The sequence below is a fragment of the Rhinoraja longicauda genome, chromosome 16 (assembly GCF_053455715.1).
Source record: "Rhinoraja longicauda isolate Sanriku21f chromosome 16, sRhiLon1.1, whole genome shotgun sequence".
NCBI classification, from domain to species: domain Eukaryota; kingdom Metazoa; phylum Chordata; class Chondrichthyes; order Rajiformes; family Arhynchobatidae; genus Rhinoraja; species Rhinoraja longicauda.
The window spans coordinates 27,633,448-27,659,782 of record NC_135968.1 but is presented as its reverse complement, the minus strand read 5'-3'; the positions used below and the strand labels follow the sequence as shown (position 1 = coordinate 27,659,782).

General features: G+C 40.1%; 1 protein-coding gene across 1 annotated transcript in view; it reads left to right on the top strand.

Moving 5' to 3' along the window:
- The window catches only part of vwa2 (von Willebrand factor A domain containing 2), a 50,271-nt gene that overhangs the window by 6,272 nt on the left and 17,664 nt on the right, over positions 1-26,335 (top strand). Inside the window, exons 3-11 of the mRNA XM_078413462.1 lie at positions 7,017-7,091; positions 9,859-9,992; positions 11,449-11,558; positions 14,114-14,308; positions 16,350-16,483; positions 18,211-18,343; positions 19,344-19,399; positions 21,350-21,457; positions 24,767-25,345. Of these exons, the coding sequence (XP_078269588.1) occupies positions 7,017-7,091; positions 9,859-9,992; positions 11,449-11,558; positions 14,114-14,308; positions 16,350-16,483; positions 18,211-18,343; positions 19,344-19,399; positions 21,350-21,457; positions 24,767-25,345 (1,524 nt within the window). The remainder of the gene's footprint in view (positions 1-7,016; positions 7,092-9,858; positions 9,993-11,448; positions 11,559-14,113; positions 14,309-16,349; positions 16,484-18,210; positions 18,344-19,343; positions 19,400-21,349; positions 21,458-24,766; positions 25,346-26,335) is intronic.

The window sequence follows — 26,335 nt, the reverse complement described above, 5'->3', positions numbered from 1 at the left end:
CTTCTTCCTGGCTCCAGACGCGGGAATTTGGATAAAGGATATCTTATCTACAGACCTGAGACATGCATTGTTTGCACCTGTACAAAGAGTATGGAATTAATAGCACTTTTGTAGCAGTGCAAAGAATGGAAAAGTAATAGTAACTTTTCTCTTCATGGTGCTCTTCTCGAACTTGTAAGTGAAAGTGCAATGGGAAAAATAACTTTTAATGACTTTAAACACTAAAACCAAAGGTATTTTGCACTACACTGCAAGGTGTCTCAAATCTGAACCAGAAGAATATTTCATATCAGTGTAACATCTTACCAGTTACTACATCTCCTGCCCCATGACCCCTCTTAGGCAGCAAAGTTAACAAAAGAGTACTATTTAGTGGGCAGTAAAAAAAAAATATGGGTGACATTTCGGGTCGGGACTCCTTTTCGGACTGATTGTGGTGGGGGGGGGGGGGGGGGGGGGGAAGAAATAGGTGCGAGGCCAGGTAGGGCATATAACTCCAGTACTTTGTGACTGTTTAGTATGATTTTATGGTTAAGTATGGTTAAGGAACAGACTATTTAGTACCTGTTTTTCCTTGAAGTCCTTCCAAGGTGAAATAAATCACAATCAGGTGATTTAGTTTAGCAAGGCTAAAATCTAGATTCCTGATATTATGGAACATTTTTTCAATGCATTCAATATAATAGGTTCATTATGCTCCAGGAAAAGCAATATTGCCTTCATAAAAGAGTTTGCTTTTCATGATTTGCACAAGAGGAGGTAAAATTCCACATGATTAACAGATTAAATGAGATGCGATCAAACCCTTGAAATGTGGGGGTCTGTTGCTTCACTTATCCCTACTGGCAGGGTTCCTTTCATTTTCAAAAAACCCTGATGGAAAACCATATTCTCTATGATTAGAATCAGGTCGTAAATTGGCACACAGCGACAGCATTCTGTGTTTATAGCGCGGTGTTGAAAACTACAGCACCAACATTCCTTGCAATTACCCAGCATGTTGAAATAATCCACAGCCTCTGGAAGAAAAAAAATCTTAGCAGTGGAATAAAAATCTCTACATTATTAAAATAGGGGAATCTTAGATGAAAAAGATACATACTTAGATTCTCGTAACTGAAATAATAGGATCTAAGTCTAAATTATTGTTGAATGCGATTGGAAAGAAAACTGATATTATTTTATTCAACCTGTGAAAAATGAAGTTAAAAACCATTTAATTTGTAATTTATTTATTTGTTCACTCTACCAGAAGAATTGAGGTAAGGAGGATAGGTGGAAGGGGCAAATTGACATTTGAACTGCCTTCCCTTTCTCTGTAGACTATTCCCCTCTATTCATTCAACTTCTCAACTCCTTGCAAGTGAAGCAAGCTGATATAAGTGGCAGGCTGCCTTGCATTATAGACATGACCTTTTTTAGTTAATAGACATGAATTCAATCAGTTGCACTATAAAAAGAATGTTTCTGCTTCAGTGGACCTTGAACTATGAAGCACAGAACTTGCAATTTCTATAAACATCATTAGAATGATTTTTACATTCTGTTAGGCTTTATTAGTCTTCAAGTTCTGATATATTATTGTATTTCTGACGTAACCCAGAAGTCTAAAGTCTGCATTCTACTTTTTAAAAAAACGTTAAATGTATATTTACTGTGCAAGCAAATCTTGTAAAGTACAAAAATAATTATTCCATGGTTTAACACTAAGAAAAGAAAACTCTTTGTTTTCTTCAAGTTAAACACACACAACCTGGCAGGCAGTTTCAATGGGCTGTTTGACAGTGGACAGAGCCAGGGTTGTTCACCTGCCTTTTATGCAATGCCGTAATGTTGTAATTACATTGTGTGACCTGTTTGTTCCTAATATTTTGCAGACCTTTGCTGTTGTGATTATTCCATGATTGGCAACCAAGATGTTGCCTGTCCCACAGCCTTTCCAATTCTCTGCCTGACTCTGATAATTAGATTGTGTTAAAAAATTTTTGAACAGTTTAAACTATTAAAACAAAATTAACAACATTAAACTAATTTAAAACAACAACTTATGTAAATTAGTTAAACAGTTAACAAGTAAATTAACCACTTCCTTTCATTTACCTTTTTAATGGAAGTTATCAATTACATTCAAATGAATGGGACTGCACTAGATACACCAGTAATGGCTGGTGTACAGCTGTGATCAGATCTGAAGTGTGTCTGGCTTCTCAGTGCTAAGTTCAACAATGGGGCAAGAGGTCAGATGTGTCATTGACTGATCTTCATTGCATTCTGGACTTCAGCTGTGCAATAAACAGACACAGATATTGTGGATACACCGACATACCTTTCTGTAGCAGGCCAGTATTCCTTTGCAGAATCTTTTATTACTTTAACCTTAAATATTGTAATAGTTGGACCCCTAGGCTAGTTGATTTCTCTATGCCTTACAGGTTAATGTAACAGTTTGAACTTAGCCACTTCCTTTCTCTTCTTTTCTATCTCCTATTTCCTTGGTTAACAGCTGAGTGCCTCATCTTTGTTGCTTTCCTAACATGCACACAACTTTCCCGTTGCTAAGGGAAGTGTAAGCAAGATTTTTTACTTGCCTGATTGGTCAGATCTTGGCCTCAGCCTAATTCTGTCGACAACTTCAAAGCTAGTGAAAGGTTCAGGATGGAGTGGGAGTACGAGAAAACTATTTGTTGCAATGGTTTCTCTTCTAATGCGGGAAACATTATATATTTCCCAATAGTTGTTGGTGATAAGCCCCTTCAAGATAGTTTCACAACATTCAAACCAAGAGAACCCAGCCAGGGAAGACCTTTTTAAAATCTGACTCATCTTCAAAGTCAATGGCAATTTGTGGTGCAGAGGTTAGACTCAATGGTTCTTTATTGTCACTTATGCACAGCACCGTGAAATTATTTTGCACAACGCACAAATGCACAGTCGCCATATTTTGGCGCTGTTTATATCTAGTTAGGTAGGTTAATAGAGTAATAAGTAAGTATGGGAGTGTAGAATTTCTTAAAAGGATTTCTTCAGCGACATGTTAAAGCCTGTATGATTATACAAACTCCTCCCTGGTATTTTCTAACGCATTGTTCAGAAATCCCCTCCACCTACCCCCATCCCATACTACGCCATGAAAAAACCTCATCACTGTTACTGCCCTTCCCATCCTGAATCTTCATGTCCTCAGTACATTTCTCCCATTACTGTTCTCTCCAACAGCTTATTGCTTTTCCCAATAACGTATGGCGGGTGAGCCATTGGGTCTTCGCTGAAAATGCCAACTTGTCATCTGAGTAAATACTCACCAAATCCTTGTTAATTCTCTCTGCTAGATCCCATAGCCTGGTCACGTGCATCTCTCCACCAAAATCTTCCAATGTGCCCTTAGTCTCAACAGACATTTTCCATTGTTCTTTTACACTTTTTGGTGGTTTGCCAAGGGATTTTTTGCTGATGGGTATTGAAGTTTCCCACCCTGAATACATTCTGTGCTCTTGCTACTTTCAGTACTTCTCCTAGGTATAGTTCTACATGGAGGAGTACAGCTGAGTACCCACCTACCATTGTAGCATGTGGATTTCCTCGCATTGAACGTGATATCATATAATGTCATGGGTGTGGAGTTGAGGACTGTCGAGCACTAATCCCTCCCATCTCTATATCACTGTGCTGCCATTTCTGTTAGTTTGTTCTGCTTTTGGGAAGAAGCATAACTAGCGCTGTTTGACATGTTGTATGTAAAGTCTGACTCTGCGCACATCTATGTCAGACTGATCCTTGACTAGTTTATAGAATACCTCTCTCAATTTAGACTTCAACCACCAGATGTTTATGACGGAGGCTTGCATGGCCGACTGGGCCAGAGGCAACTTACCGTGACCAAATTCAGTGACTAGGTTGATGCTTGGTCTGAAGAAGGGTCTCCACCTGAAATGTCATCCATTCCTTCTCTCCAGCGATGCTGCCTGACCCACTGAGTTACTCCAGCATTTTGTGTCTATCTTTGATGCTTGTGTTCCAGTTTTATTCTTTCTCTTAGTGTCGTGGCAATGGTAGAATATTTTGCCAAACTAAATGTCACGGGACATTTAGTTGCCAGTAAAGAAGGGTCCCGACCAGAAGCAACACTTATCCATGTTCTCAAGGGATGCTGCCTGACCTGCTGAGTTACTCCAGCACTTTGCAACTCTTAAACAGTGTCTCTGTGTCTCTTTTAGTAGTCACCGCATGTATTGGCTCAGCCTTCATCTGTAGGTCATCTGGGTAAGGATGGCGGATTTCCTTCTATTTCATTTTTAACTATTTCATTTTTATCAACAACCAGATAGTTTTCATATTTGTCATTACTGAGACTACTAGGCGTTTCCACATCCCCCCACCCCCAAAACAAAAATCCTACATTTCACATCTGCCAAGGTGGTGTTTTAACTCTCTCTGGATTGTTAGTCCAGGTATCTGGATTACTGGTCTGGAAATTTAACAGCTGCTCCACCACCTTATCCAGACTTCAGAATACTTCAACCCTTTGATGTTAACTTACTAACAGATGTGTCACAAAGCTATCCCCAAAGTGTATGAGAGCAAGCCTCAATGTTTTCAGGAATCTGTTTTCCCTATTACTTCTTCTCTACCCAATCTTGGAAGAGCAGGGCAGGTGGTAGTAACTTCCCCTTCACTCTTGCTCTAAGGTTGCTCTTTGTCTAGACTGAAGGAGATGGATGGAGTTTTTTTTACATGAACATGTTGCTCTCCTTTCTGCTTGAAGTGAGTGTAAATTGGGGAGTGTTGCACGAATTGCAAACTGCCAAAAAAACATTCCTGGAAACTCTCTTCCTGGTATTTGTTGCTATCACTCAGCATCCCCATTACTTATTATAAATGTGTGTGCATCCATAAAGCCCACGGAGGAATCTTGTGCTGCACATAAAAGATAAATCATTGCCAATCTAAACAGCATGCGTTAACAAGTAATAACAATGTGCTTCTTTGGCAAGAGTTTTGCAGGTGATGACAGGACTGTATTTGATGATTTTAACTTTAGAGCAGCTGTTCTTGGTGTCTGTGGCTTGGTGTCCAGGGAAGATTCATCATTGCAAATTTAAATTCAAGAAGCAGCTGTTCTCTATTTCAACTTCCAGATGCCTTTCCTCTCCAGTTGTTGGTTACAGACTAATGTCAAGATTGCAGTGCACAGCCGAGTGTGTTAATTGCTCAAACTGCACGTAATCACGGCTGATCTAACATGAAGCATAGTTTTCTAATCTGCTCCTCTGTCACCTGAATGTTGTAGGATGTTGAAAGACCTGCAATAGGAAACTGACAGGAATATGGATTATCTTCTTAACTAAACACATTTGGAAACTAAAATAAACCAGCATATCTTGCTAAAAATGGACTCTAGTAATGGGAAAAGACAGAATTGTCGACTGATTGGGATGTAAATAGTTCTTCTCATTGCCTCCATCTGTCTCAAAAGGCTCTCCAGCCAATAAAAAATATTTTTAATGACAAAATTCATCACAACCTTCAAAGTCTCAGCACAGCTGTTGCTCAACTGAGGGAGAGGGTATTTGAAGACCGGCCCCACCAGTCTCGGGTGCGCCTGAAAGCATCCTGTCGGTTTGCATCACGGCTTGGTTTTGGAACAGCTCTGCCCAAGACCGCAAGAAATTGCAGAGAGTTGTAGATGTAACCCAATCCCTCCCATAGGCCAGACTCTTCACCATTAACTCCATCTACACTTCACGCTGCATCGGAAAAGCAGCCAACATAATCAGACTTGTTCCAGCCCAGTCATTCCTTCTTCTCCCAGGTCCAATTGGCCAAAAGCTGCAGCAGCTTGAAAATCCTCCCATAAGCTAGGGTACTGTCCGATTCACCTTGACTCCATTGTGGACATTGGACTTTGTCTATGGAACTGATGTGCGACAATGTTGAGAATATATTCTGCACTCTGTAATTACCCGTTTGCTTTAACTATTGTACTTGAGTTTGAACTGACTTTATTTATGTCTAGTATTATCTGATCTGATTGGATAGCATGCAAAAATAAAGCTTTGCACTGTACCTCGGTACACGTGACAATAATAAAGCTAAATCTAAACCTAGGCCAAGACCTCAGACGCAGCACAAATTTCAGTCAACTAGCGCAGTTATGCTCCCTTCACTTTTAGTGTGTAGGATAGTGCTGGTGTAGGATAATACAGATTTCCACCACCTGCAGTATTTCTTTGTTTTTTAATTTCCATATTTGCTTTCTCTTTTTATGAATCTTCTTGCCACTGAATACCTACTCCTCTATTGTGTGGCCGAGCCAAGGCTCGTATCATTCTCATGTTGCTGTCGCAGCAGAACTAATAGGCTCTGCAGCAATTTGTGAGCTCCCTTGGTCTATATGATAACACTTGGTTCTAGGAGTCAAAAGTTATGCAAAAATCTTGAAATGGGAAAAATAAAGATATCTATACTTTATATATATATATATATATATATATATATATATATATATATATCTGTGGTCAATATCTTTCATTGTGTTTAATAGTAAATTTATTTTTATGTTAAAATTATTTATGTGACAAGAGTGATAATCAGTCTGAAGAAGGGTCTCGACCCGAAACGGCACCCATTCCTTCTCTCCTGAGATGCTGCCTGACCCGCTGAGTTACTCCAGCATTTTGTGAATAAATTCCTTCGACTTGTACCAGCATCTGCAGTTATTTTCTTACACAGAGTGATAATCATGTTGTTCTGAGCACAAGGGTTAAAACAATCATGGATGGGCTGATATTATTTTTTCAAATGTAATTTGCTGTCATTGTACTCAAGATCTTTTCTTGCATAAAGTAAAACATTAAATCATATATGTTTGTGTTTCGATTGCTCTTTCCAACATATTAAATGCAGAGACCACTTGCACATTTTGTTGTGTTGCGTATTTTAAAAATTATTCTACGTTTGTCCAATGAGAATTATCCTTATTTTGCAGAATTTTAACTCAGATTTTTTGTTTATTTCAGTCTTACCATTCTTCTGTTTGCAAAAACTTGACATTGACAATGAAACAATTGTGAAGATTTCCACGGCTGGACAATGTAGGTGATTGTGTGAATCGTTTTTCAAATTATCTGAGTATTGGAAGGGTCTCAAAATAGCAAGCAGGATTTCACATATAATTATTAAGGACAGGTAAAAGCACTGTCATACATTCTTAGACTTTTGGAAGACTGTCTAAAGACAAGCTGCTTTTAAGTTAAATATTAGTTGAGTTAAAGTCATAAATCTTAATTCGGCATTTGACGCCGGAAAACAGATTGCACTTCTGCTACCAGTATAGCAACTAATAGCCAACAACATCCACAGCTATAATTTGACGTAGAGACTTATGTCTGGAAAGCTGGTATACATTTTACAATTAGGAACACATTTATTTTACATACATTCAAATATTATTGATTTTCCTTTATTTTACTTTTGTATGTACTTCTGTGAATCCAATCAGTTTGTTGTCATTAATCTCCTGAGGTGAAAATAACTGGTTTGCTACTTTGGATTTTATCAGTAAATATTATACTTGAGTGCTTAGTCATATTTTGTATGAGGAAGCATTTGTTTGTAAAAGGAAGGAAGGTAGTTTTTTTTCGCAATGATAATTTGCCAAAGTTACCTTGTAATTTGATTGGATGATCCTTATTATTGTTGGACTGTGTTTTTGGGGGTTTTGGGGTTGTGTGATTTGAATGCCTATTTAATGCTTTTATTGTTGGACTGTGTTTTTGGGGGTTTTTGGGGTTGGGTAATTTGGGTGCCTGTTTAGTGCTTTTATTGTTGGACTGTGTTTTTGGGGGTTTTTTTGGGGGTGTAATTTTGATGCTTATTTAATGCTTTTGTTGTTGGACTGTGGGTGATTGAATTAACATTTTGTTCAAGATGGCCGCGCCGTTGTGTTTGGCTGCCTGCCACTGTATGTTTCTTTTTTTTCCTAGTCAGATGTGCAGCACTTTGGTCAACGTAGGTTGTTTTTAAATGTGCTATACAAATAAATTGACTTGACTTGACTTGACTTATGTTATTAAAAATGCAGCGAAATAAATGGAACATTTGGAATAGGTGTCAGAATCCAAAGAAAATAAAACCATACCAAAAAATGAAGGAATGAAAGGATACCTGGTGAATTACATATTGACATGTGTTGCTAGATGACATCAGCTATTCGGTTCACTGTTAACTTCATTAAACCAGCGGCTCACGTTCAACTTCCCCACATCTGTCAAGAAATTAAAAATGCAGGAAATGCACATCGGGTGAGGCAGCGTCTGTGGAAAGAGAAACAGTTAATGTTCCAGGTCCAGGACTCTTTAACAAAAGTGTGAAAGAGAAGACAAAACAAGTTTTATGCAGCAGAGATAATGAACGAGAGGTATAGATGGACCATTTTAATTTAGTTTAGAAATACGGCACAGAACCAGGCCCTTGGACCCACCAAGTCAGTGCCAACCAGCGATCCCCGCACATTACACTATCCTTTAAATACTAGAGACAACTTACAATTTTACCAAGGCAATTAGCCTACAAACCTGTGCGTCTTTGGAGTGTGGGAGGAAACTGGAGATCTTGGAGAAAACCCACACAGGTCACGGGGAGAACGTATAAACAACACCCATAGTCAAACTGCTGTAAGGTGGCAACTCTACCGCTGCGCCATCATCCTGCCCTGTGATTGTAATGCAGCTGTTACGGTCAGATTCAGCTTTTTAGTCTGTGTTGATGATGGTGAAGATTATGGGACATGTCCAGTTGGCCAGACCTCTTTTCAAGAAATTGCCACTTTAATTTATTATTTGCCACTTAAACTTGCCACAGAAAGCATACGATGAAATTTGACCATGTTATATTTTTTAGGATGAAATCTGTTTTTTAAAACTTTTCCTTAAAGTGCATTTTTTAGGCATTAGGGATGTTGGTTGCATTATTCACTGAAGCCTTAGATGTCCTGTGGCCTAAGCTCTATTATCAGTTCACACTCCCAGCACACAGTCAGAGGGAAGGTGAGGGGAAAGAAACTGGGGCGGCTTTCCTCAAGGTGTGTAGCTCCAGTGAGATTTACGCCAATATAAGTGACAAGGGAAAGAAACAGTCTAAAACTGGTACCATAACAAATCGTGAATTCCCACTGTTTCTGACTGTCAGCATGTTCTTATTGAGTCCACATCACGAGATTAGAAATTGTTCAGCCAGAGCTGGTGGTGGAAAGATTGGTGGAAACAGGGCCGCGACATGAAGGCTCTTTCCTTGACCCCATCAGCATGTTCAGACGAGAGAATCACACAATGTGGAACGAGGTTCTGTGAACCTAAGGTACACCAGTACAAATGAGAGGAATAGATTGGGTAGATGCACAGAGTCTTTTGCCCAGAGTAGGGGAATCGAGGACCAGAGGACACAGGTTCAAGGTGAAGGGGAAAAGATTTAATAGGAATCCGAGGGGTAACATTTTCACACAAAGGGTGGTGAGTGTATGGAACAAGCTGCCAGAGGAGGTAGTTGAGGCTGGGACTATCCCATCATTTAAGAAACAATTAACAGGTGCAAGGATAGGACAGGTTTGGAGGGATATGGACCAAGCGCAGGCAAGTGGGACTAGTATAACTGGGACATTGTTGGCTGGTGTGGGCGAGTTGGGCCAAAGGGCCTGTTTCCACACTGTATCACTATGACTATGACAATGGAAATGTGGTCGATTAGATCGTGAGTTAGGACTGTTTTAAAGAAAATCCTATGGTTTGTAGCTGTGTCCTTCTACATTATCTTGCTAAATCTAATGTCATTTCTGAGCCATCTAAGCACTTGTTCCTTTGGTAGTGATGCAGTGCTCAGCGGCCATCGATTTGCTGTTCATGTTGGATGGATCATACAGTATCGGCAAGGGAAGCTTTGAGAGATCCAAACATGTTGCACGCAAACTTTGTGATGCTCTGGATATAAATCCTGCCAGGGTAAGTCTTTGTTAGGTCATTCAGCACATCACATTAAAAGACTCTTGTAAATGTCATGTGATGATCCTGGCTTGGGTAATTGATAACTTGATCTATCCATTATCACTTGCTCTAGTTTTCATTGCAGGATTCACGTTAAAATATTCAATTGGTAAGCCACTGTCATTCTAGTAAAGGTATTAAAATATAGACTCCAAAAATGTGGTGGATAGACCAGTATTACTGATTTCCCTGTTGCCAACATAATGTTCTAATGGCTTCTATCTAACCACTTGCTGACTGTGGATGATATGTAAAATAATATCAAAGTTGACAGCATGGTAACAGATCATTGCTTGCTTTAAGATATATTTATCTTTTATTTTGGTTAAATAATATTATTGGAGAATGTAGATCATTGTTGGTGAATTATACAGACCTTTTTGAGATATCATGAAATTTGGTAAAAGACGGAATAAATTATCTTTTAAGTTGAAGCTTCAGCAATAAACCATGAAAATGAGTGGATGAATAGTAGCAGTGGAATCATGCAGGATGTTATAGTAGCTGTCAGAACATAATTATTTCCCCCTCAAATTGAAAAATGCCATCCACCATTAAATTCTTTGGTTAAATGAACGATCTGTGGTGATCTTCCTCAGGAATAACCATGTCCTCCAGAAATTATGCTGAACTCTGTATTCCAAGCAAAATGAAGATGCTCAACACCAAAATATCAACTGTCCATTTCCCTTCACAGCTGCTGCCTGACCAGCTGATTTCCTCCAGCATCTCCCCTTTTTTTGTGACAGATTCAAGAATCTGCAGTCTCTTATGTCTCCAACCATCATCCACCTACCTCTGCCTCCCATATTCACCCTTTCCCCTCCCCCTCTCTTACCTGGCTTCTTATGTTTATCATCCTTTATCCTTCCTTGATCAACTAATCATCTCTCGCTTCTACCTCGACACTCTCCCTTTCCTTGTTGTACTATCTGTCTCCCCTCTCCACTCTCAATCCTGATGCAAGATTAGGACACAAAATGCGAACCACTCCTTTCCACCTACAGATGCCGCTCGACATGCTGAGTTCCTCCAGCAGATTGCTTGTGCTTCAGATTCCAGCACCTCCAGTTCCTTGTGTCTCCGTTGTTTCTTTGTCCTGGGCAAGTTATACGGGAGGTAATAGACAGTCTTATTAATTGCAAAAAAACCCCACAGTTTCCCTTCAATATTTTTGAATTTAATGAAACAGATTTCACCAAAGACATTGTGCCTATTTAGGAAAGACAGAGCACTCTCCCATTTCAACGACTGCTTGCCACAATACATTACTTGCATAAAGATTGTAATTCTTACAACAGTGACACTATTGATCATTAGGCTGTACGCCAGTGATGCTCCTTGGAGCACTTGTTGAAATAAAAATATTAATACCTTAATGTAAAATAATTTTAGAATGACTTTCTCCTCACAGGTCAGAGTTGGAGCAATTCAATATGGTTCAACGCCTAAAGTCGAATTTTATCTGAATTCCTACTTAACGAAAGAAGAAGTAAAAGAACAACTCAAGAGAATTATATTTAGGTATGCAACCTTTTTTCCAAAAGTGCAGTAAGGCCTTTATGGATTTCATCTCAGAAACCAGTCTTCACCCAATTCAATTCACAAGCAATGATTGAGAGCACTGCGTGTGGCAAAGGTTTTGGGGGGCTATGAAGTTGGACTCCAAGAACCCATCAATGCTGTCTCCTTTTTAAAAGGGATTTAGGGATGGACAATCAATGTTGGCCTTGTCAACAATGCCCAGACCCAAAATATGAATAAATTAAAAGAAAATCCAGTCCCAATTGAGCTTTGCTTAAGCACAAAATCTCTTCAGGTATTTTAAGGCATTGGGCTGTTCTTTCAGATTACCATCCTCCAGGATGGGCCAACCTCATCTATAATGACCTGCTTGGAACCTAGATTGTGGTATGTGCAGTCCAAAATGTCAGCATGTTCTGTATAGCTTTGCAGCTTTACTTGTCAATATTTATTTATCCAGCATCAAGGGTTTCTCAGAATAAAAAGATGTACTTTTAGAAAGGAGATGAGGATGAATTTCTTTAGACGGAGGGTGGTGAATCTGTGGATTTTTTTGCCACAGATGGCTGTGGAGGCCACGTTATTGGGTATTTTTAAGGCAGAGATTGACAGATTCTTGACTGTTAAAGGTGTCAAGGGTAATGGGGAGAAGGCAGGAGAATGAGGTTGAGAGGGAAAGATAGATCAGCCCTGTTTGAATGGTGGAGTAGACTTGATGGGCCGTTTGTGTAAAAAAAGTTACCCCTCCGGTTCCTATTAAATCTTTCCCCTCTCACCTTAAACATATGGCATCTGTTTCGCGATTCCCCTACTCTGGGCAAGAGACTGCGTTTATCTGATCTATTCCTCTCGTAATTTTGTACAGCTCTATAAGATCACCCCACATCCTTGTGCGCTCCAAGGAATGGAATCCTAGCTTGCATAAACTCTCCCTATTGTTCAGGCCCTCTGTACCTGGCAACATCCTCGTAAATCTTCTGCGCACCCTTTCAAGCTTGACAACATCTTTCCTGTAACATGGTGCCCAAAACTGAACACAATACTCTAAAATTAGATCCAAACACAGAGATTAATTTTCATTCTTATGTCAGCCAGCTTTTCTGATACAATCTCATTACGTTTTCCACTGTAAAATACTGGTAAGTAGTCAGTGATTCAAATGAACAAAGGTACTTTATTAAACTAAAGAAAAACTTATAGTGAGAGACAGCAATGGTTTATTTGCACACAGAGAGACCTGTTGTATTCTGATGAAAAAATGACCTTTAGACTGCCCAGATCCAAATACTAAACCATGGACAGGATGCTTCTCAATTGAGATAACAAGAGGACTACTAGCCATGCAGTGCATAGAGAGCCCGACTAGATGACACGATTCTTAAAGCTGTACAGCTTAAAACAGCAAATATTCATGAACAATCAATATTATTATGACCCCTGTGTTATTTGGGGTGTTTTCTGTGGAAAGAGGAATTGAACACTAATCTGGACTAATATCTAATTACTTTGCAATGATCTGTATGGCACAACAAGTTGGGATTATTATTCCATAGCAAATATGGAATATATGTTCTTTAAATGGGCAAACATCAGTGCAAACCTAACACCGATTTTCTAAATAAATGTGAATTTATTTTTAAATGTGAATGAGAATGTAATAATGAGTAATTTATGGAAAGTTTCCCTTTTACAAAATAAGCCTGCTATTTTTTGAGGAACATGAAGCGATTAGCATTGTTTCTTAGGCATTGAGCCAAGGCCTGTCTGCAGTCTCCTTACTTCCCTTCTAATACCTGCTGAGAGTGTCCTTTATTTCTCTGACATTTAATTAAGAGGAGATTTGCGGATGATTTCAAACAGGGTGGGATTATATTTGTTGACCACGTGTAAACCCTTAAAAAAATCAAATTGCGATATTTTTGGAGTAGACTTGATGGGCCCCAAAACCCCCAAAATTGAGATATTTTTGGACATTTTCACATGAAATAAAATGAGCATTTATAAACTTCAATTTTCATGTTTATTCCTTTAACATCAGCACATTTATTGCTGTTTCAATGATTGATTAGTAGGACTAGATGTTACAATCCCTAAGGTTTACACTACAATTGACTGGTGTTGTTCTTAGGGGTGACCACTAGGTGATGTTTCTACCATCTTCAGTTGTGTACCTCAACGTCACTGGGTGTTTCGGCCTTTTATCACAAGACACCCTCAGTCGAGGCAGGCCCACCGCAGGGTGATCAGACCTGGGTGTGTGTCTTATGGTTGGCCTCTAGATGGTCACGTGGCAGCCCAGACAGTATCTTTTCTTTTCAGCCACAGCCAGTGACTGCTCCATTCGGCGGCATTTGCAAGTTCTTTGATTGCCCTCCTTTCGGCCTACCCTCTGACTCCTACTTCCCTCAGGAGCCTGATTGTACAAATGTACAAATTTTGTTTTAATTACGCTAATTGTTTCCAAAGTATAAATAAATATAGGTCTGGGTAGAACAGGAAGACCAGTGCCTTGTTGACCATCAGATCCATTTATTGCATTTGCTTTATTAACTCAGGGGTGGAAGTACACAGACTGTTCCGGCTTTGAAGTATGTTCTTCAAAAAGGATTTGCAGATGCAAGAAATACATCCGTCCCTCGAATTCTCATCATTCTTACTGACGGCAAATCTCAGGGTAACGTGACCCAAGTGGCAGCACAGGTGAAAGAAACTGGAATAACTGTGTTTGCTGTGGGAGTCAAGTTTCCCAGGTAAGGAATTTGCTTGCAAGGATTGGGAGGAAGGATTGGCCATTAATAACATCAAAAATCATACTCCCTGCAACTTAACATAGTGCCACAATAACAGAAAACATTTTTTTTGGGGGGGGGATTCATAGTTTATGAATTTTAAGTGACAATAAAGTCAAAATCCTTACCATTGTGTGTTCACTTTTTATTTGAAAGGCCAGTTTTAAAAAAAAATCTTAATTATATCTCTTTTAAGAAAGCATCAGTTGTTTTTGTTTGGGACAGTACGTGCTAGCAAGATGCACTTGCACCTCTAAAAAGTTAAATGGCATTATTTTGTTTTCTGGCCACATGGCATATATTTATTAAAGGGGCATGCCTGCAACCTTTTTGTCCACAAAAAAGCACAGGAAGGCATTACAAACACCCATACTGCAAGGGTGTCAAAGGTGACGAGGAGAAGGGTGGAGAATGGGGTTGAGAGGAAAAGAGCAGCGATGACCAAATGGCAGGACAGGCTTAATGGGCCGAGTGGCCTAATTCTGCTCCTATGTCTTACGGTCCTACGGTCTCACTGCTTCTCGGTTGGCCCAAGAGCTGAATGGTTGTGTTGAACCTATAGCTAACATTGATTAAAATGCTTTGACTCGGAAGTCATTTTTGACCCAAAATGGATGCTGAAACCACTATCTTTTCCAAATTAGATACTTTCATGGTTTTTGCAGCACCTTGTGGACTTGGAAGCTGAGAGGTCAGGCTTCAAATTTTTTTTTTGGAAAGAGCAATTGTTCCATACTTGGATAATTAAACTGTAGGTGAGCTTTGTGTTGGTGTTTTCCTCCTGGTATAACTGGGAGCAAGCATCTGTTTCCACCCTAATACACAGCAAGTTAGCACCGCTGTGGAAAAAGAAATAGGAGTTAATTTTTTAGATCAAAGACCCTTTCCAGCATTTGGTAGATTGAGCTCTTAAAGATAGCGGAGTCAGGGGGTATGGGGAGATGGCAGGAACGGGGAACTGATTGGGAATGATCAGCCATGATCACATTGAATGGCGGTGCTGGCACGAAGTGTCGAATGGCCTACTCATGCGTCTATTGTCTATAACATCTTTTGACTTAGTGGAGGGATATGTACATTCCAATCATTTTATTATTTTGCTTAAATAATCTATCTTGTTCAAAGTTCGAATTGCAAGTTAAATTTCCTTTCCAACCTAAGACCAAGTAATATTTTTTGACATTTTCCAGCCATTCGTTTGAAGTTTTTGCTTGTATAGACAAAATATAGATGTTCTTATTTCTATTATGCCCAACAAGCATTGAACCAGATAGACACAAAAAGCTGGAGTAACTCAGCGTCAGGGGAGAGGGGGGTTACAGAGATAAAGAAGTGTAAGAGATCATCACCTCTGCTCTTAGGCTCCCCTGATGCCCCATCTGAAGAAGGGTCTCAACCCAAACTGTCACCCATTCCTTCCATCCAGAGATGCTGTCTATCCCGCTGAGTTACTCCAGCATTTTGTGTCTATCTTCGGTGTAGATCAGCATCTGCAGTTCCTTCCTTAGCGTTGAACCAGTGTGAGCGCATGTGGAAACAAAATGTTAGTTGATTTCCATTGTAATCTTACATTCACTGGAATGTAGAAGGATGAGAGGGGATCTGAGAGAAACCTATAAAAATCATAAGGGATTGGACTGTCTAGATGCATGAAAAATGTCCCCATGTTGGGGGTGTCCAGAACCAGGGGTCACAGTTTAAGAATAAGAGGTAGGCCATTTAGGACTGACATGAGGGGAAACTTTTTCAGCCAGAGAGTTGTGAATCTGTGGAATTCTCTGCTGCAGAAGGCAGTGGAGGCCAATTCACTGGATGTTTTCAAGAGAGAGTTAGATATAGCTCTTTGGACTAACAAAATCAAGGGATATGGTGAGCAAGCAGGAACGGGGTACTGATTTTGGATGATCAGCCATGATTATATTGAATGGGGATGCTGGCTCGAAGGGCCGAGTGGCCGACACCTATTTTCTATTTTTCTATGTAATCCTTGCTCTCTTCACAGATGGGAGGAGTTGAATTTGCTTGCGAGTGAGCCCACTGACAGCCATGTGCTGTTTGCTGAACACTTTGATGATGCTGTCAATGGTCTCTACACAACACTGACCAGCTCTGACATCTGTTCTGCAATTCCACCAGGTAATACCTCTCTGTTTTATCAAAACTCCTAAATCTGGGTTGAGGAATTCGGTAATTTTTATCAAGCCACAAAACATTCAGGTTGTTGCATTTGTTTTTTAAATTATCTTCTTGAGGGACACAGTAGCACAGCTGGTACAGCTGCTGGCACACAGTGCCAGAGACCCAGGTTCGATCCTGACCTCAGGTGCTCTGTCTTTGTGGAGTTTGCACCTTCTTCCTGTGACCGTTGGAGTTTCCCCCGATGCTTTGGTTTCTTCCCACATCTCGAAAGCACGCGGGTTGTAGGTTCATTTGCCGCTGTAAATTGTCTCAAGTGTGTTGGGAGCGGATAAGAAAGTGGGATAATGTAGAACTAATGTGAATGGGTGATCGATGGTCAGTGTGGACTTGGCGGGCTGATGAGCCTGTTTCCATGCTGTATCGTTCAACCAACTCAATCAATCGAAAGTGGTTGATATATTTCCTATTGCTCAACCTGCAGCAAAGAGTGCCATTGCTCCAACTATTTTGGAACACTGTTCAAACTATTGTATAAAAACTTAATTTTTCTCAAGTACAACTTAAACCTTCGAACGAAACAACACAGAGTGCTGGAGTAACTCATTTGGGACATGAAGCATGCCAGCCCAAAACATCACTTGTCCATGTTCTTCTGAGATGCTGCATGACCCGCTGAGTTACTCCAGCAGGTTGTGCCTTTTTTAAAAAAAACAGCATCTGCCATTCTTTGTTTCTCTATTAAACCTACCAAAATGCTTTTGTGTTCCACTTTTACGAGCTTTGGTCTTTGTAATAGTTTTTAACATTACAATTGTAGGTATCCACAAGTACCATCTCACCTACATTAGGGTATCTGTTTCGAAGCATACTATAAAATAATAAAATATAGAGAAAACGAAATAAAATAATTCCCTTGGCAGGCTTTTGCCCATCTATTGCCCAATCATTCTGAAATTTGAGTGGTAATGAAAATTTATTTTAAGAGGTCCTGCCTAGTGATAGGTTGGTTTGAGTCTTGGATTGAATTGTATGTGGGCAGTTACATAGAAACATAGAAAATAGGTGCAGGATGAGGCCATTTGGCCCTTGGAGCCAGCACCGCCATTCATTGTGATCATGGCTGATCATCCACAATTAGTAACCTGTGCCTGCCTTCTCCCCATATCCCTTGATTTCACTGGCCCCTAGAGCTCTATCTAACTCTCTTTTAAATTCATCCAGTGAATTGGCCTCCACTGCCTTCTGTGGCAGAGAATTGCACAAATTCACAACTCTCTGGGTGAAAAAGTTACTTCTCACCTCTGTTTTAAATGTCCTCCCCTTTATTCTTAGACTGTGGCTCCTGGTTCTGGACTTCCCCAACATTGGGAACATTTTTCCTGCATCGAGCTTGTCCAGTCCTTTTAGAATTTTATACGTCCCTAAAATTATAAAAGGACTGGACAAGTTAGATGCAGGAAAAATGTTAGTTTTGCTGCCTGAAGCAAAACAAATTCAGGTTTGGCTCTTCACTATAGGACCTCAGCAGAATTTTTAGCAATGATATTCACAAATGGGACGCATATCTTTGACTTCTGTGTGACCGTAAGGAGCACAAATATTCTAATTACCTTATCATAATCTTCCCAACCACTGATGGTTACTACTTCTTAAGAAGGAATTGTAGGAAGAGTCTTCCAATATTATGAAATATGCATAAAACTTTGCAATGTGCTTCCTTTCAGCTTGCAAACTTGAATCCTATGTCTGTCAACGGAAATCACTAGAAACAGTGAAGGAATTCAAAGGGAATTTCATGTGCTGGAAGGGATCATATGGATATGGTGGACCTATCTCAACACTGTGTCCTTATTACAGGTCAGTAACTTTTGTCCCAAAATGGAGACACAAAGAACTACAGATGCTGGCTTACAAGAAAATACATAACATGTTGCAGTAACTCAGCGGGTCAGGCAGCATCTCTGGAGAACATTGATAGGTGATCTTTTGGGTTGGGACCTTTCTTCAGACTGATTGTGGTGGGGGGGGAGAAACAGGAAAAGAGGTGGGAGCAGGAGAAATCTTTGCGAGTGATATGTGAGTAAAGGTGATCAAGGGGGTGGGGGGTTGATTGGCAGATGGTTCGACAAAGCCAGAGTTGAAAGGCAGAGTTAACTATGTATCAAGGAATCTGTTACTCGAATATCAGCTACAGGAAAACACACTGAATCCATAATTCAGGAATTATCGAAGGCGCATTGGAGAATCACCGAGGTCACTCGTAACCTGTTTGAGGTAAGTTTCATTTGTTAGAATGTTTCTGGAGAAGTGAAAGAATACAGTAAATATATATCACAGGTATGTAGGTTAATTGGCTGGGTAAATGTAAAAAAAAAAAAATTTTTAATAAAAAAATTGTCCCTAGTGGGTGTAGGATAGTGTTAATGTACGGGGATCGCTGGGCGGCACGGACTCGGTGGGCCGAAAAGGCCTGTTTCCGGCTGTATATATATGATGATATGATGATATACATTTTCAAAATACTTTTTCAAAAGTATGGACATCTCGCCGAGTGCTTTTACGAGCTTTCAATAGGTAACAAGATATCTTTGGAGGAGAAAGATTATTTATCCTGATTCATTAATCAGAGCAATCCTACATTTCCACATACCTGCACTACACTGTAAAATAACATCATATTTTTTTATTGCAAAATCCACTGTGAATGGACTTAGAAAATGATCAACTAAAGAATTATTTATTTACTTAGTTCCAAGGTAGAAAGAGAGTACAAAACCAAATAGTATTTCATAATATTTTACATTCTGTGCAAAGAAATACTTCGATATTTGCTCACGGAAGTTATATTGTCTTGCAGTTGGAAGCGGGTTTATAAGACACATCTTACTCGATGCTACAGAACCACATGCCCAGGTATTTATTTCTTGAATACACTTTCTCACATATTACCCTGGACAAATGGTTAGTTTTGATGTTTAAGTGAAATAATTTATTTTTTGATAAATTAAATGTGATGCTAAATATGCCTGTGGTAAACTATTTGATCCTATAATATTGTTTTATAAGGTTGAGAATATTATACTGTCTTAATGTATTTCTATGTGTTACTAGTCTCCATTAGAGTATGAAATCTAATATTGCTAATGTATAGTCTAACTAAACTAACCTCAATAATCTGAGGTTCATAAATTAAAATTAGTGAACCTCATCTGTGTTCTCAGATTTTATGACTTTCATTTGCTACATTGGATAATTTAGCAATTCATAAAAGCTAGTTTTATCCCATGTTAGTTGCTTCTTGTTCTAAGTCCAAAGCCAAATTGATCTTAACTAAGCCAATCAAAGTTAGTTGTTCAAGAAATCTAAATAGTGCAAGTTCAATCATTTTTTTTGTTATTCTTAAGGCTGCTTATTAGAATCAGATTAAAATGTTCAACTTACGATACGATACAATAGAACTTTATTTATCCCTGGAGGGAAATTGATCTGTCAACAGTCATAAAACACAAGATACATGAAACATGAATTTAAAGTGACGAGTGGAAAGGATTGGGGATGTGCAAAGATTGGGGAGGGGGGAGGGGAGTCAGTCTACCCCATGACAGAAGGGGGAGGAGTTGTACAGTTTGATAGCCACAGGGAAGGAGCTCCTGTGGCGTCCTGTCCTGCATCTTGGTGGAACCAGTCTGTTGCTGAAGGTGCTCCTCAGATTGACCAGTGTGTCATGGAGGGGGTGAGCTGTATTGTTCAAGATGCTCTACAGTTTGAAGAGCATCCTCTCCTCCAAGACCACCTCCCATGAATCCAACTCTGCCCCCAGGATGTAGCCTGCCTTCCTTAAGAGCTGGTTATCAGTTCCTGTTGAACTTTCTAAATGAGATTACTAAAACATGTCTAAAATTATCTTTTCAGTAACTCGGTGTCAAATATTAGTAAGATATTTCTGCTCATAGGAGCTAGTAAAATCTGAAATAAAATGTCATTGTTTTAGTTTTGGCTTAGTTTAGAGATACTGCAGGGAAACAAGCCTTTCGCCCCACCGAGTCCACGGCAACCAAATGATCACCCGTTCACACTATTTCAATGTTATTCCTAGTTTTGCATCCAACACTAGGAGCAATTTACAGAAACTAATTAAACTACAAACCTGCACGTCTTTGGAATGTGGGTGGAAACCGGAGCACCCGGAGAAAACCCATGCGTCACAAGGAGAACATACAAATTCCAGTTCGTATCTGGTGCAGATGGCAAATAAACACTTTTGATACTTGAGATCAAATTAACAGATTCTTTTTAATTCAAAAACTTCAATGTTAATTAATTGAAAAAAAAGATTACTCGTAATTACAACCCCGATCTAATCTGGTTGATGGGAAACGGGGACTCGTGCCATCCTTTATGTTATAAATCAATACATATTCTGTTATTTACCCTGAATATTTATCAATCACTTTTGTTTAGTTTAGTTTAGAGATACAGCGCGGAAACAGGCCCTTCGGTCCACCGAGTCCGCACCGACCAGCGATCCCCGCACACTAACTCTATCCTACACACGCTAGGGACAATTTACATTTATATAAAGTCAATTAACCTACAAACCTGTATGTCTTTGGAGTGTGGGGGGAAACCAAAGATCTCAGGGAAAACCCACGCAGGTCACGGGGAGAACGTACAAACTCTGTACAGACAACACCCGAAGTCAGCATTGAACCCATGTCTCTGGCACTGTGAGGCAGCAACTCTACTGATGCACCACTGTGCCGCCCACATGGGCAGTGACGTATGTCAGCTCCTTTTCAAAGAGAACACAGCACTGCAGTACCTTTGAACATCCTAACATTATTTCATGTAAAACCTTTACAGATCCGTGTGATTCACAGCCCTGTCAGTATGGAGGGACATGCATCTCAGAGGACTTTGAAAGGTACCACTGTGTCTGCCCTGCAGCATTTGGTGAAGATTTTAATTGCGGTAAATTGATCTTATATTTATTTTTGTATTTTCTACAAATGTGTGTAAAATTGTTCAGTTGCTACTACTGTTCAGACTGGAAGGTACTTATACATCTGGCTCAGTTAAACTTGTAGGTTTTGTTTGAAATGAAAACATTGAAAATAAAAGAAAAACCACAGATGCCAGAAATCTGAAGTAAGAGAAATAAAATTCAGGATTATTAATGTTGTAGTCCAACTATATATAAAAAATAATGAATGGGATAATAAGAATGGCAGGCAGAAATGGCAGTTCCCATGTAAATAAAAAGAGCAAGTTGTCTAAAATTTAGTCCTGATCCCATTGCATTCCCTCTCTGACCATTTTATCTGTGGCCTCCTGCACTTACAAAGCAAGCACGAGAATGACCACCTCATCTTCCATCTGGGAAGGTTACTGCTTGCCGGATTCAATACCAAATTTTCTTACATTAGATAACTCACTCTTTTTGTTCATATGGAACAAGCCATTTTTCCCCACCATCCATTTTCCTTTTTTTTTTGTAGTCAGACTGTATAAAATTAGCAACGCATTATTCAAACAATGAAGCTTTGTCTGATCTTAACTGCTCTTTAAATGCCACTTTTAAAAAAACTCTATTTGAGAAATTCCTTCTGTTTCGCCCATCACCTTTACCCATCTCCTTTGCTGGCTAGACTAACTTGTTTCTCTCTTTCTTAATTCTGACGTGTTTGGCCTGAAATGTTAACTGTCCATCTTTTCACTGTCACTGTCTGACCTGCTGAGTTTTTTTCCATCCTAAAAACACAAATTGCTGGAAATACTTAGCAGGTCAGGCAGCATCTATGGAGAGAAAAAGAAAGTTAACATTTCAATTTGATGCCCTTTCTTTTTTTTGATTGACTGGTTACAAAGACAATCATAGACATCATGTAAATTATCACACACAATTACCGGTAAAGTTACAAATCCAATGGATGATGTCCTGAAAGTACCCCTGGTGTATATAGTTCAATCACAGGCTATGCACTGTTGATTGCTTTTAGTCCAACATGTTATGGCTTGGAAAAAATCTTTAGCTGGGTGTAATCTTGATCGGGGTAGAGATTTCCCAGACTAATCGTTTCTCCGTGTACTGATCAGAAAAAATACTGACTTCTGAAATGTATCTGTAACTAGGAAAATTGACAAGGGAGAGTCAGTGGATGTGGTGTACCTCGACTTTCAGAAAGCCTTCGACAAGGTCCCACATAGGAGATTAGTGGGCAAAATTAGGGCACATGGTATTGGGGGTAGGGTACTGACATGGATAGAAAATTGGTTGACAGACAGAAAGCAAAGAGTGGGGATAAATGGGTCCCTTTCGGAATGGCAGGCAGTGACCAGTGGGGTACCGCAAGGTTCGGTGCTGGGACCCCAGCTATTTACGATATACATTAATGACTTAGACGAAGGGATTAAAAGTACCATTAGCAAATTTGCAGATGATACTAAGTTGGGGGGTAGTGTGAATTGTGAGGAAGATGCAATAAGGCTGCAGGGTGACTTGGACAGGTTGTGTGAGTGGGCGGATACATGGCAGATGCAGTTTAATGTAGATAAGTGTGAGGCTATTCACTTTGGAAGTAAGAATAGAAAGGCAGATTATTATCTGAATGGTGTCAAGTTAGGAGGAGGGGGAGTTCAACGAGATCTGGGTGTCCTAGTGCATCAGTCAATGAAAGGAAGCATGCAGGTACAGCAGGCAGTGAAGAAAGCCAATGGAATGTTGGCCTTCGTAACAAGAGGAGTTGAGTATAGGAGCAAAGAGGTCCTTCTACAGTTGTACCGGGCCCTGGTGAGACCGCACCTGGAGTACTGTGTGCAGTTTTGGTCTCCAAATTTGAGGAAGGATATTCTTGCTATGGAGGGCGTGCAGCGTAGGTTCACTAGGTTAATTCCCGGAATGGCGGGACTGTCGTATGCTGAAAGGCTGGAGCGATTGGGCTTGCATACGCTGGAATTTAGAAGGATGAGGGGGGATCTTATTGAAACATATAAGATAATTAGGGGATTGGACACATTAGAGGCAGATAACATGTTCCCAATGTTGGGGGAGTCCAGAACAAGAGGCCACAGTTTAAGAATAAGGGGTAGGCCATTTAGAACGGAGATGAGGAAGAACTTTTTCAGTCAGAGGGTGGTGAAGGTGTGGAATTCTCTGCCTCAGAAGGCAGTGGAGGCCAGTTCGTTGGATGCTTTCAAGAGAGAGCTGGATAGAGCTCTTAAGGATAGCGGAGTGAGGGGGTATGGGGAGAAAGCAGGAACGGGGTACTGATTGAGAGTGATCAGCCATGATCGCATTGAATGGTGGTGCTGGCTCGAAGGGCTGAATGGCCTACTCCTGCACCTATTGTCTATTGTCTATTGTCTATTGATTAACTACCACCCGCTTGTTTTATCAGCTTATTGATTGGTATCATGCTGAAGTCTGCCTGTATGTCTGTGTGCAGTGTGTGATGTGATGCCATTTGTGTATCACAGTCACAGGAGAAAAATCAGCTTGAAGTCTCATTCCTCAAGGGAAAGACGTTTTCTTTTAAAATGCATTCTTTATGTTTCATCTCTTCAGCCTGAGGCTTTTTATTTACCGCTCTTTCTGGCACTTAAACAATCTACATTATTTCACTGGTCAAATATTACACATCAGTACTAATGGGAAAGACTGCGGGCCAGTCAATGACCTGATAGTAGAGCTCTATAAATTGGAAGTCCAATTAAACTCTTTCATAAACCAGCATCTAAATGTAAGAAAAGTACAAGAAAATACAAAGAAACTCCAATTTGAAAGAGCTGTAAAGAAGAATGCCCTAATAGAACTCAGATAGAACTTGGACTTACAGTCTAACAATTGTGCTTCCATATTACTAATGCATTTCTATATGTAACTCGGTGTTTTATTTGTTCCAGGACAGTGCTATTGATGTGTAATAACAAGGAACTGCCGATGCTGGTTTATACAAAGGTAGACACAAAATGCTGGAGTAGCTCAGTGTGTCAGGCAGCATCTCTGGAGAAAATGGATAGTTTGAAGCAGGGTCCCGACCTGAAACGTCACCCATCCGTTTTCATCGCTGAGTTACTCCAGCATTTTGTGTCTACCTTAAGTGCTCTTGATGTTGACTTTCTGTTGATGCACAGTTAATTTTGGTATGATATTTAAATATTTATTTTATTAGGGTGAAACATCGTCCGTTTGCATGCGCAATAGGATGATTGTTTGTGGGATTAGGTACAGCTTTGCCACACTCTGTGCTCCATGTTATTGTATTCTTTTTATTTGAACAGCTCCTCAGCAAGGCCTTGAATGCCAAGTGGATATTTTGCTGCTGCTTGACGGCTCGACCAAAACAACCCTTGAAGGATTTCTGCGGCACAAAGCCTTTGTGAAGAGATTTCTCCAGGTTGTACTGACCGCAGACAGTCAAATTAACGTTGGAGTGGCACAGTACAGTGACGGAGTGCAGGTGGAATTGCCGATGGGACTGCACAAGGATGTTTCAGACGTTATTAGTAAGATCGACTCGATAGAGTTCAAAGGGGGCAGCACAAAGACCGGCAAGGCCTTGCGATACCTTACCCAGGCTGGATTTAAAACGAGATCGACAGTTCCGCGTAATCAGGAGGACTACCCCCATGTTTTAATTCTGCTAACGGACGCAAAAGCCGAAGATTCCGTCGCTGAATCAGCCAAGTATGCCAGGGAACGGGAACTATTTCTATTCGCAGTTGGCAGCCACAGTCTTCAGTCCGAATTGGTTACAATTACAGGAAATCCTCAGCATATTGTCACATATTCAAGTCCCCAGCAACTCTTCAATAAGATTCCTGAACTAAAAATAGTAATTTGCAGCATTGAAAATCAAGGTATGAGTACTGTCACAAGCCGTACCTTTTCTATCCTTATCTGACACCTTTTGTCTCTTCATCTCTGGCCTTTGTTCATTCACCTACCTATCACCCCCCACCTCCCCCCTCCCCACCTGGATCCACCTATCATCTATGAATCTGAAGAATGGTCCAGACCCAAAACATCACCTATCCATGTTCTCCAAAGATGCTGCCCGGCCCACTGAGTTACTCCAGCACTTTGTGGCTATTTTTGGGAAAACGGCATCTGCAGTTTCTTGTATCCACCTATCACTTGCCAGGCTTTTTCCTACCCCCACCTCTCCCCCAGCTTTCTCCCCCAACCCTGGGCCACCACAACCAGTCTGAAGAGGGGGCCCAACCTGAAATGTCACCTATCCATGTTCTCCAGAGATGCTGCCTGTCTTGCCTTCGTTACTCCAGCACTTTGTGTCTTTTTTGATAAACCAGCATCTACAGTTCCTTGTCTCTCCAAGTACATTCCTAAACTGTCCTTTATTTGCCTTGACTGATTGCAAGATGGAAGATACTAAAACACCATGAATTGTACCATCATACTATACCACTAAGTGATAAAGTTACCACAAGCTTAATAAATGAAAAATCAGTTTCACACATGATAACTAAGTGAGCTCACTGGAGTCGTAAGGTAGAGAGTGTGCATTTCTCTGTGGAGAAGAGAGACTGAGGCTACATCTGGTGATCAGTTACAGGCTGTAGTAATGTAGCCCAATGAGTGTCTGCTCTGTCACTTGGGAGACCAGGAAAACTAATACAGTGCCCTCCATAATATTTGTGACAAAGACCCACCATTTATTTATTTGCCCCTGTACTGCACAATTTGAGATTTGTAATAGAAAAAATCACATGTGGTTAAAGTGCACATTGTCAGATTTTAATAAAGGCTATTTTTATACATTTTGGTTTCACCATGCAGAAATTATAGCAGTGTTTATACATAGTCCCCCCATTTCAGGGCATCATAAT